The following is a 12,897-nucleotide window of genomic DNA, read 5'->3' on the forward strand; positions in this document are numbered from 1 at the left end:
CAGATATAATGAAAAGTGCTGTTTTGTTGTGTTCCCCCTTATGAGAAGTACTTTTTTTTTTACACCCCCTGTCAAAAGTTTTGGCAAGTGTAGCGTCTCATTCAAATGTATGAGAACCCGTCTCAAAACTTTTGACAGGGGGTGTATATTAAAGTTTGGTTCTCATGTGGTTCCATTACTGGCTTCCAGGTCGCACATGTCCCTGACGGTGGATGGTCACACTGTGGGTTCAGGGAAGAAAGTCAATGGCACTACAACAATGTTCAACCTGACTGGTGTACGGAAGCCTCTGTCTGCAGTGATCTGTATGCTGAACAGTGACGGGTTGTCTAAGATCATTGGTGGACTAAACCTACGTGCAGGACGTATGTAGTCAACAGTCAAATACACTTAAGACTGTATGAATTTAAAAATATATGCAATCTTTTGTGATGAGAATTTCTCTGCAAATCAAAATCAGAATGAGATGTTTCTCTGCCGAGTAAGTTTTTCACACATGAGGAATTTCACAGGGTGTTTGGGTGCATTACAGTAAATATTGACAATGAGAACATTTTTAAAGAAGAATAAAAGATACTTTAAAAAGTTAATGCAAAGTTAGTGTTACAAGACAAATAAGGCACAAGCATAGCAAATCCAAAGAATTAGAAAAGTAATCGAAAGTAATAGAAACATTTGCAATATGCATACTAAATTATATACAAGTACAATTGTGCAATTACATAGGACTTGACAAGCGGTGTGAGTGTCATCAGTATGTATGAATCGTTGTTGGATAGTAGCTAGATCCTATAGTTTGTCTTTTTGGTGTTGCTACAAATTAAATAAACTGAAATCGCATTTGATTTTGACAATCATCAGTCCCTTCACACCAGGCAATACTGAACTCAGAGCCCTGTTCAATCTCAGTCAAGCAATTTGAAATAAAGCTCCTTTTTTGTGGGTGGAAGCCAAACAAATGGGGCAAAAATGGAGAATCAATAAAGAATACATATAAAGTAATCTGGCTAACTCTAGTCATAGCTGGTAGCAGAGATGTTCAAACAATTGTAGTTCAAACATGGTTTTGGAAAGAAAATAGAAGACTGAGACTAGTGTAAAAAACATGAAGTGTAATTTTTAAAAAAAAGAGTACAAAGTTACACTGTTTGCAGATGTGGAACTAAAACTGTGTGAGGACTAATGTGCTAAAAAACACAGGAAATCTTAGTTTATACTCCACATGAGGTGTAAAGACTGGCAATCTGTTTTATTTTCCATTTTTTTCCCACTAAAGTGCCTCCAGATAAACCTGAAAATGTCATCTGTGAAACAACAAGAAGCTCAGACTTCATAAACTGCTCGTGGACAAGAGGACAAGAAACTCACCTCGACATGTTGTACAACATTTCAATCAACAGGTATTAAGTCGCATTAAGGTTTTCTCCTTGACCAAAGTACACTTTTGATTTCACCAAACCTTATTGTGAATATGTGTTTTTTAATCAGAGAAAATGGGACCAGAATACATTCAGCTCAAACCCGAAATGCTGAAAAAATCACCATACGACGAGGAATGTTAGAAGAAAACACTAAAAACCTGATAATCATCGCTGCTTACAACCCCTTTGGGGTTTCACAATCTGATCCTTTCATCTTCTGCATAAAGGATATCGGTGAGTTTCTGTCCACATGAGTGTACATCTGCATAAACGCACTTTTTTAGTTCTTATATTTTCTTATCTGAATTATTAGGTACTTTCTTGGGAAATGAGTCAACATGTGAAATGTCGTGTTTAGACAGTTTTATGATTTGACTAATGTGACCTGACTATCAGCAAACTGTTTTCCTGTGTGCGTAATGACTCTTTGAAGCAAACAATTGGTTTTCTGTGTCAACCCACCTCCGCCACTGTGTCAGCAAACCTTTCAAGTTTTAAACAGCCACTTAAACAACCATGGTTTTCTGGATTTTAAACTGTTTTATTTATTGTTTTGGTTATCTCTTGACACCATCACTTGTGTATATGATTGGACATATCAAGAGGCATATTAGACTCAGGGCTGCACAGTGGAGTAGTGGTTAGCACTCTCGCTTTGCAGCAAGAAGATCCTCAGTTCAGATCCCAGGCTGGGCCTGGGATCTTTCTGCATGGAGTTTGCATGTTTTCCCTGTGCATGTGTGGGTTTTCTCCAGGTACTCCGGCTTCCTCCCACAGTCCAAAAATATGCTGAGGTTAATTGGTTACTCTAAATTGTCCGTAGGTGTGAATGTGAGTGTGATTGTTTGTCTGTATATGTAGCCCTGTGACAGACTGGTGACCTGTCCAGGGTGTCCCCTGCCTTCGCCCGAGTCAGCTGGGATAGGCTCCAGCACTCCCCGCGACCCTAGTGAGGTTAAAGCGGTGTATAGAGAATGGATGGATGGATAGTAGACTCAGGACCCCAAAGGGTCAAAAAGGCTCTCTTCTATTTCATGCTGACAATTCAGAAAAACACAAAGAGCTGTGTTTTTCAAAAAAAAAAACAATGAGAAAGACCAGAAATAGTATAAATAGATGTAAAACAACCACATAACACATTTACTGAAAAAAAGAAAGCAAACCAATGATAAAGAGTGGCAAAAATTATTATAAATGACTGTAAAATGACTGCAGATATGTTAAATACCAAAAACAAAATTAAACCAATTAAAAAGAGATGCAAAACACACAAATACATATAAAACAACAGCAAAGATTGAAAACACGTCAGTTTACATTCGCATGTTCTAACCATGCTTGTGTGCATTACAGCTGTGTTCCTTTGTTTTGCAGTGATACCAGAAACTCCTCATATCACACAGATAGACTTTGGGAGCAACTCCACAGCAGCCATGATTGAATGGAGAACCGCTGAATCCCCCGTGCAGCTCAGATCGTCCGTCAGGATGTCTGCAGATAACGTTTCCTGGGTGAGCTGATGCTACCACGGCAATGACGGCTTTGTGGTTATTTCAGCCTTTGTCAGGCAGTTTGCAGGTGACCTAATCTGTCGATGCTTTTAGGAAGTGAGAGAGGGAACCGAGCTGGTTGAGGGTCTGATACGAGTGGACGACCTGAGGCCTGTGACTGCGTACCAGTTCCAGATGAGAACATGTTACTCAGCCTCAGGGTTGACGGATACCAGCACGTCCAGGTCCAGCAACAGGTCACTCTGCAGCAAATGGAGCCCCTCTGTGTGGGAAACAAGCCCTGGAAAAGGCAAGCTCATAATTATCATGTAGCAAAATCGACTCTAACTGGGAGGGTTAGCTGTCACTCATTCAAAGGCAACAACTCTGTGTTCACTTCATCCTCAGGTCCATCGAAGCAGCTGCATGTGTGGAGGATATTAGGTGGCCAAGAAACAAACTGTCAGCAGACTGTGACTGTTTTGTGGAAGGTAATGTGCAATAACTCTTTGTTGAATCTGGACTTTTATTGTGAAACTGCCAACTTTGTGATGTAGACCTACTCAAATACTGGAGATCGATCTGGATGTGATGCAGAATTCATGTTTTGTTCATTGATTGTAAGGCATACCCTACTGTTATGGAGCTTTATGATTGAGACTTGATATGATGAGATTGTTACCACTGTCATATTTCAAGTTCTTTATTTGAATTGATTTTGTTTAATTGTAATTTTTACAAAGCTCCAATTCACAAAATATGCAATTTCAAAGCACTTTACATAGTTTTAAAGAAAGAAACCCAACATTTCCTCCACTGTACTAAGAACAACAACAAAAAATTCTCCAACAGAACCAGGGTGAGGGAGGGCAGGTGTCAGCCTCGACTGGTTGGGGTGAGGGAGTGGTCAGGATGGGGAGAGCAGGATAGCAGATGGAGACCAGACAAACAATGCATAATTATATTTAGACATATTTGTGCAGTAAAAATCTTTTTCTTCTGACAGCAACCTCCTGGTCAACACCTGACCACAAAACAGACAGACAAGTTGTGTTATTTTGTAAATTATCTGTGATTTCCCCTTTTGGTCAAAGTCAGGCAGCTATTTCCCCCCCATTTCTACACTTATGCAAGCTAAACTAAGCTAATATTTATAATCAAATGACAGGCAATAGAGTGGGATCTGTCATGTCCTACACTCTCAGCAAATACTTCCACATCCCAAGCTATTAATTTAAAAAATGCATACTGGCTGGATGATGTTAAGTGATGAAGTGACTTCTTTCCTAGTCTCCATCTGTAGAGGATTACAGCGGAAAGGTGAAAGAGTACAACATCTTTCTGGCTAATGACCAGAAACACACCTGTGCTGCTGCTGTCAACAGTTGTTCAGTTCAGGTACCGGCAGGGGTTAAGACTCTGAACGTCTCTGTTGTCACCTCATACGGGAGCTCTCCACCAGCTCGTGTAGCTCTCAGACACTCAGGTACGGCAACATTACACACAGAAGACATTTTTACATTTGTAGGCTGTGTAAACTGAAGTGTATTCTGCTCAGGTGTTTTGGGTCCAGTCCTGGAAGAGTTGGTTAGTGCAGCTAATGGTAGTGCTGTGTTCATCTCCTGGTCGGGCCCAAGGAACAAACAGGGGTCAGCGTTTGGAGAGGAGCTGTTGTACTATGTGATGGAATGGACAAGTGTACCTGAAGCAGAGATGCAATGGCAAAAGCTGGCCAAAGATCTGAAAACCACATCCATCACAGGTACAGTTACAATTCAGTCAAAGAGATTCAACAAAACTTGTAGAACAACAGTGTTTAAGTCTAAATGGCACAAGATGTTGGTGAATTGAAAGACACAAGAGCTTCAACTGAGCTCAAACAGTGGCCTCTTGTGGCCGTTTGATGTATTGCACGTGTTTCCCTTAGTTTTTTTGAATCTGTATCACATCAGCACTTCTTTAGGATTTAAAATTCACCTGATACCTTTCATGAAGCTGAAGCCAGTGTTCATGAGTCAAGTTTAATATTTGTTGAATACGGTGCCATTTTTTTCTCTGATACTGTTTCAGGTTTGACTCCAGGTGTGAGGTATAATGTCTCTTTATATGCTGTGACCACCAGAGGTGTCAGTGCTCCATCATCCAGCCTCATCTACTCCAGAGAGATGAGTAAGAGTCAACATGTCCCCCAAAGCTTTGTTAACTTTGTAATTTATTTTTAATGAGAGATTCGGGCCACACATCATGCGCTGAATTCAATAGCGTGAACAGCCATCAATGTCTGTTTCTGTGTGTGTGTTTTAGAGCCAGACTCTGGTCCGAACATGTCAGTGCTGGTTCATGAGAGTGGACGGATCCTGATCCAATGGGACGAGCTTCCTGTTGACCAGCAGAGGGGCTTCATCACAAAGCACACCATCTATGTTCAGACGTTGGACTCCAGCAACACAGAACTAAACAGTGAGCCCCTTTATCATTTTTTTTGTCACAGTTTCTAATATCTGTGAAATCAAACAGTTAATTGATTTATTGAAACAAAAACAACAAGTTAATCCACAGTGAAAAGAATTGTTAATTACAGCCCCATAAGTAGACAGGATTGGCTGATTGAAACCCAGTGGATGGCAATGATATGAATGCATGACGTGAGATCACTTGAATATGTGAGAAAATGCCTTTAAGCCGGTAGAAATTGGCCTTTAAATTACCTCTAAAGCCCTGTTTTATCAGATCGCTTGAACCTCTCCATCACAGCAAAACACATGCTGGTTTTATGTGGAGGTTTTTATAGGAAACACAACTTTGCGGTGAGTTTCCTGTTCTTGTAGATCACGAATGCCTCCCCTGTAAGGTCCTCATTTAACCATATGTTTTGTGCTTTACCTTGATCAGGCGAAGGCTTTCTGTGTCTGCACACGTGTGGGAAATCATGCCTGCAGTAGTATGCATATGTTGTGTCTGAACACAAGCCTCTGTTACATAATGGAAAGTGTACAACCAGCATTCCATTGATACTCCCCTCCCACAAATCTTCTATGCATCAGCAGGGTTTTTCGGCACTCACTTCCCGTAATGTGGTGAATTTCAAACGTTGAACTGCTGGTTGATTATTTGTGTAATCTGACAAATTACTTTTTGAAGCAGCTGAAAGGAGAACTTTTAGAACCCTAATATGCAACACGACAGCAGACTCAGAGGCTCTGCTGGACTTCAACATGTTTTTTTTTTTTTTGTGGTTTGATCGTGTATCTGTGACGTCTTTGACATTTGACTCATTTGATGTTTAGCAGATACCAACCTGTGTTTCAAACACTGGTTGTCATCATTTTCACAGTGTCTTGAGTTTTCTAGAACTGGCTTTGACCACAAACAGGAAACCATGTGACTTTGTGCACACATGCATCAGTCACAACTGTTACCAATCAGCCTGCATTATACACTATTTCTGGAACTCTTATTAAAAGCACCTGAGCTTACCTTTCGACTTTCTAATGTGCTGTGTGACTGAATGCTGTTGTTTTACTCTAATTACTTATCTTTCTCTAATGCTGTTTTGCCTCATTATTCATATCCAAAAGCATAGATCATTTTCAGACTTTGGTTAGAATTAGGTGGTTGTAGTTACAGCTACACTGCACTGACAAAAACATGAACTGGATACTTTTATACATACAAAATAAGTTTCTTTATAGGCTCTTGCTGCAAATTGAAGTCTTTGCAAATGAAAAACAAAATCTCAAATGGAAGCGAATGGGATCTTAGCACAAAGAAACAACAACAGTCTGACCCAGAATGGTTGCAAAGGAGTGTAGAGGCCCAGGACTTAGTTATATATATATGTATAAAAAAAACTGTGAATGTCATACTTTTAATTTCAATTTAGGTGTTTTTATGATTTGTTGACAAAAACAAAAATCATAAATGGGGGTTTTGTTGGGGTGAAGAGTGTTAGAGGGTGAAGCAACAGAGGTTAGATAAAAAAGATGCACCTTTGGTTCTTTTAAAGAGTTGAGGGTCTGTAAGAAATACCAAAGCTGCAATGAAAATAAGAAATGAGACGCTGGAGGAAGTGTGACACAACATTTTGCAGTAGTTCAAATGTCTTTTTTCGCCCCCAGGTGCTTTTTACGATTTTATCTATAACTGCAAAATCGCTTCTGACTTTAGAAACAGAAAAGCTGACAAAATAATCTCACTAGAAGTCCTACTGAGACTGAATTTGTTTATGTGTTCCAGAGGTCAAAAATGTACTTTCAGTAACAACATTTGATAATAATTCCTGAAATACCACACAGCATCACAGTTCTTGAACTCTGCTTTGTCCTGTTACTTAAAGCACAGCTGTAATATTTGCATAGTTCCGGGCCAGCAGCTGGCATAGCCCACCCAAAAGCTTAGAAAAGTTTTAAATTTTGAAAAATAGCACCAAAAAACCCACCTGCTTTCATAACAGTTCACTCTGTGAGGCATGGGACTCCTGGGTCATTAGCCATGTGACCTAGCCTAGCCGCGCTAGACAACCCACGGCAACGAATTTAATTCTCTGCCAGGATGGGTCTAGTTATCCTCCATAAGCCTCGAGTTTGAATGCTTCTAAAACTGGCCGGACGAATCACCATGAAGCGTAGAGTCAGAAGGCGGGCGTAACTAAGTGACGACAGAGGCGCGACGATTCTGACAGAAACAACCGGAAACAACTAGCCTAGCCGTGCTAGACAACCCACGGCAACGAATTTAATTCTCTGCCAGGGTCGACAACAAAAACGACAACAGTCGTTGAGCTCCATTAACACCGACTCTGAATAATCTTTCTGTTTACATGTCTGTAATATACTTGAGCTTCACCCATTGACTGTATAAATAAGGCTTCACCGAACTACCGCATCCTCTGATTTCCAGCGCTCTAGGAGCCTATTCGTTGCGCTGATTGGTTGTATACCTACCCAATTGCTGCAGAGTGATTTGATAGACAACCTTTTAGCCCCCCTCCCTCCCTGTCGAGCATGCCTAGACCCTTGCGTCTTCAGAGCATGGGTCTAGCGCAGCTAGGCTACATGTGACCTGGAGTGACTATAAATCCTGTAACTCTCAGTTAGAACTGAAGAGGCCTCTTGGATGAAGGTGAAACATCTTAGAACCTACAAGAGAAGTCCAGTTTCTATTGAAACCCCCACATTTACCTTGATTGACTGAGAATGTGCAGACACATAATCCAAGGCACAACATGCTCTAACTGGACTGGAACATAGTGGTGTTCAAACTGTTACTTCGACTTCAGTTAGGTTTTTGTTTGTCACACTTATGTGTTCGTACATAAAGTAATTTCATAGTATGAGATGCTTGTATTTGACCTTTTACCTGAAGCTCTCTGACTATTAGTGCACTTTTCTGAGTTCTTGGAAACGTACCACCGTCAAAGTTACCTACCCATTATTTTTACCAACCCACCATAATTAACAACATCTAAATGGAATGCATATTTTAACAACCTAACTCCTGGTTTTGTTTCTCTCCAGTGACAGTACCTATTTCTGGACCAAGACAGATGTGGCTCGAATGTCCTGAAGGAGATTTGGCTCTGCAGCTGACAGCATCTAATTCAGCAGGAGAAGGACCAAGGGGGAGACAGATCTCCTCTCAGCCGGCAGCTCCTGCAGGTCAGTCTTGTAACTCACAAATACCAACCTATTAAATGTTTCATTCTTTCTATTTTGAGAGCAAACCTTAAAACTAGAAAGCTATAGGGGATTCTGACAAATAGTCTGCTAAACTGTGTCATCTTTCCCTTGTCATCTCCTCCAGTTGGCCTGGTCATTGTGATTGTTTTCATCCTTACCACCTTCATAGGGATCCTCGCCAACCTGATGTGCTGGAGTTGTGTGAGAGAAAGGTATCAATAAACATCATTCATGCTCAAAATCTCGCTTTTATACGGCAAATAACAGTCATCCTAACGGACACCAAACATGACCTAATAATGAAAGTATTTTGTGTGGATAGCCGGTTTTCTTTTCTTAATCTCCTGCCACTGATCTTGAATATGCATAGGTTTTGTTTTACAAGTAACAAGGCTGGATGTCGCTGTGGGTGATTTCATGAAATGCCACACCGCAACATGATCACATGAACCAAAACCCACAAGATTAATACGAACAGAAACCTAAACCATGGAGGAAAAAGTTGTACTAAATGTGGTGAAAGCGTCCTGTCAGGTTTGGGTCTAGTGGTATAATAGGGCTGTTTATTTGTAGTTTTTAAGTACCAAACACTGAAAAACTAACTGTCTTTCTATCCCAGTATCAAACAGAAGTGCATTTCATGGGGACCAGCATGGCTTGTTGAAAACTTGCCGAAGCCAGAACACAGTAATGCCATCAGACTACTGGAGGTAATTAAGTCGAAGCGAAGTCATTGTTCTCTGTGTGAACTCCTGGACTGCAGCAACACCAGCAAGAAAAGAAAAAAACAGCAAAATCAGATGGTATTTAGGATGATTTTTAAAAGAGATCAGCAAAAGATCAGTTTGCTACCATTTTCTTTTTTTTTTTAATTTTCTTTTTATTAGATTTTTGCATTTAAGTACAACAAATAGACATATAAAACAGAAATACCCTCCCCAACAACAAGTGCTGCAGCAAAACAGGTACACAATAAAAAAAGGGGGGGAAATAGAAAAAAAACACAAAACAAAACAATAAATAAAAATAAATAAATAAAAAGAAAAAAAACAAAAATGAAGACACGTGGTACAGGGAATAACTGTCATGACAGGGTAAAATCAGATATTAGTATTTGTTAGTGAACGAGTCAGAGTCTCTGTAAAAAAGTATGCAAGGGTTTCCAGAGTTTCCAAAGTTTGTCCAGTTTATGGTTAAGTTGTGAGTCAGTTTCTCCAATGGAAGCAAGGCTGATATCTGGGAAATCCACATATCAACGGTGGGAATCTGCGGCGCAGACCAGCATAGCAAAATACACTTTTTTGCTAGATATAAAAGTGTTACTATGCTACCATTTTCAATCAGTTTTGGAATGTCATTAAAACAGGAAATAGTTTCTAGAGGTTTGCTAGTCTGAATTACTGTAGGAAGTTTTGTGATTAATACTTTCTGGTTTTAATCTCACAGATCCACCTACTTTGTTTTGCTGACAACCAAATAAGAGATGTGATGACGCATATCTGCCTAACACATCCGCAGTACATTTAGTGTAACTATGGCTTTGCTTTTCTTTGATTTTTGCGTTACGTTTGGTCTCCAGCACGACGGAGACGAACCCTTGTTCTCGTCCACCTACAGCGACCCTCCACTGTCCCCCATCATCGTGATCTCTCAGGAGGAGAGTGATGAAGTGTACCCCGCCATCCATGTCGAAGGGTCCCAGACTGGGTCAGGACAACGCACACCGGAGACACCTTTACTCCCGTCTCAAACTGGAATAATGCTTGTTGACAGCTACAAACCCCAGATCGCTTCACTGACTCCACAAGAAGAGGATGCAGAGGAGAACCAGATGAATGTTCCAACAAATGATGTGGAAGATACAAGTGTGTTTGAAGGATTTCTAGGAGGCTTTTTGTTCAGTATGGATGTGGATTTCTCTAATTCACCTCAGGGACTGACTCTCGGCTCTGTTAGTGGTTTTATGTGGCCTACAACTGCTGAGACAAGTGTCTTGAATAGCGACTTCTTACAAGAAAGGATAGCGACTGAGGATGTCGGGGAAACAGAGGTTCCTTCATCTCTGGATGTGCAACAAGACGACATAATGACACCTGACACAGCAGATTTGTCTCTGTGTGCAGATGAGACAATTCTGAATGGTGGTTACTTCCCTCAGGTAGCTGCTGTCAAATGAACTACACTATAACGCACAGAGGTAGCAGGTACAATGAGAATGGCACAAACTGGATTAACGGCACTACTAAACCGAGTTCAGAAAAGCATTATTAAAGCACCACCTCACTTCAAATGTTGGTCTCAGTGACTTTGTGTGATCAGAAAGAAACATACTGCTTCAGATGGTCTGTAAATATCATCAGTATGGGGTCAAAAACAATGTTGTTCAATGAAAAAAAGACTGTATAGCGATTAAATGTTGTTCTAACAGGGCAACCAAAGGGTGGTTGGACTGGTAGGTCCTGGCTGGTGAGACCTTTGCTGCAAGTCATTTTGCACAGTTTTTTCTGTGTTTCATGGTCTGAATAAAGGCAAAAAGAAAAAAAAGTAAAAATATTACTGAGTTGCATACATTATAAATCATTACTCTATGTTGGGATGTTGGCTGCACACTGACTGGGTGGTTAGCACTTGGACAAATTTTGTGACACATTTTAAGAAATTCCCTTCACGCTTCATGATATTTATCCCATAGATGAGAAAGGGACAAATTTATGTACATTAACTCTAAGTAAAGCCTTGTTTCCAACTTATAGATCCTTTAGAAAGATTGTAAGTTACAGGTAGAACAAGGCACCTTCATAGGGAAGCTCCTAAATTGAATGCATATGAGGAAGCTAAGAAGTATTTCTGATCATTCACAGGAAAATATTACATCAAAACAGCTTTTCTACATTACAAAACAGTTATTTTATTATTAGGGTGTGTCTCTCTCTGTGTTTCGAATGTTAGCTGCCATCTTTAGTGAACCGTGAAGTAGCACCAAGTGTGAAATTTTTCCACAACACCCAGGCAGAGGAGGAGGCAGTTGGGGGTTCCCCAGCCGGTGGCTCAGTGATGGTATAGTGCTGAACCTAAACCTTCATACGTGCACCACCTGCAGTTAAACGTCGTTTTAATCACTTCCTGAGCGTCATCTCACTTCCTCATTGAACATCTAAATTTCAGGGGGGTCTATCCTTCACTGACAGACTGAAGTTCTACGAAATCTTTGTGTTCCTCATTGTTTCTGAGAATCATGTCCCATCTTTCTTGCTGATTTTTAACTCTTCCATTCACTTTCACGCCTGTATTTTGCTTCTAATGAATGCAGTGTCGCTACAGGGGAAAGTCCCACAATGCAACACATGGGGATGCATTTGAGGGAGTGAGAGACTTTGGGCTGCGTGGAAAATGTGATGACGAAAATTTATCTGAGGGTCTGTTGGAACTCCTTCTTCTCAGATGTCATATATTTTCCAAAACATTGTCTAAACAGCAGTCTGAAGAGTTTCCTTATCAGACTCAGCGAGAGAAAGCAGATGAGTTCTATCACAAAGCACTTTACTTGAGTATTTCAAATTTATGCTTCTTCAGGGAGGGAAATATTGAACTTTCTGCTCGACTACATGTATCTGAAAACTTTAGTTAATTCTAAGAATAAGATAATATAACAAGGTTTTGAAGCACAACACTTTGTTCAAGGTTGAACCAGTGAGTTAAAAAAATTTGGGGGTTATTGCAAACTTTGGTCCGTCGTAAACGCCACATTTCAGATTTCTCTGAGTTGCTAAGAAAGAGCTCTAACAAATGCTTTTCCCCTCAAAATCTAATTTTAGAAACGGTTCAAATGATTCAATATCTCACCAAAAATCAAAGCTCGGAGAAAAAGTCCACAAACTAAGAATGGATTCTTGTACCAGAACTTCATTTTTCAGCTTTCTTGTCGCATTAAACATCTGATGAGCCCTCAGATTATGATATCTGCTGTTTCTGTGTGCAAAACTGTATATAAAGTAGTTCTAGCAGCTACAACAGTAACACCCTGTTGACATAATGATGCTTTACTGTTATATCACAGTCATCTGCTGTCATATATAATAACACTTACTTTATACAATTCATTCAAAATGTGCACTTTGCTTGATTTTGATGCAAGACATTTACTTTTAATGGAGCTGTTTTTTCATTGCAATATTAATATTTGTACATAAATAAAAAGAAAAGAAATAGTCCTGTGTGAAATTAAAGACCCAAATAGAATAGTTTGATCACTTATTTTTTACTTCAGTCATTGCCATTTATTGCCTGCGTTACACAAATGAATCAAAA

General features: G+C 40.0%; 1 protein-coding gene across 1 annotated transcript; it reads left to right on the forward strand.

The window, feature by feature from the left end:
• The first annotated feature begins 851 nt into the window (after positions 1-851).
• il23r (interleukin 23 receptor) lies at positions 852-12,695 on the forward strand. The gene is made up of 13 exons (XM_022213814.2): positions 852-1,400; positions 1,489-1,655; positions 2,796-2,932; positions 3,026-3,221; positions 3,320-3,402; positions 4,202-4,397; positions 4,470-4,673; positions 4,982-5,080; positions 5,216-5,371; positions 8,428-8,568; positions 8,714-8,801; positions 9,209-9,299; positions 10,169-12,695. The coding sequence occupies exons 1-13, from the start codon at positions 1,375-1,377 to the stop codon at positions 10,763-10,765; spliced, it is 2,181 nt and encodes a 726-aa protein (XP_022069506.2). The 5' UTR covers positions 852-1,374; the 3' UTR covers positions 10,766-12,695.
• The last annotated feature ends 202 nt before the right edge of the window (positions 12,696-12,897 follow it).

The sequence above is a fragment of the Acanthochromis polyacanthus genome, chromosome 4, assembly GCF_021347895.1.
Source record: "Acanthochromis polyacanthus isolate Apoly-LR-REF ecotype Palm Island chromosome 4, KAUST_Apoly_ChrSc, whole genome shotgun sequence".
Taxonomy (NCBI): Eukaryota; Metazoa; Chordata; class Actinopteri; family Pomacentridae; genus Acanthochromis; species Acanthochromis polyacanthus.

What these genes read in the sequence shown, in the direction of transcription:
- il23r (XM_022213814.2), top strand. Translation starts at nt 1,375, where the DNA reads ATGTTGTACAACATTTCAATCAACAG. An exon ending in CTTCTGCATAAAGGATATCG is followed by an intron (nt 1,656 to 2,795) that starts GTGAGTTTCTGT and finishes TTTGTTTTGCAG; the next exon opens with TGATACCAGAAACTCCTCAT. An exon ending in CTGTGACTGTTTTGTGGAAG is followed by an intron (nt 3,403 to 4,201) that starts GTAATGTGCAAT and finishes CTTCTTTCCTAG; the next exon opens with TCTCCATCTGTAGAGGATTA.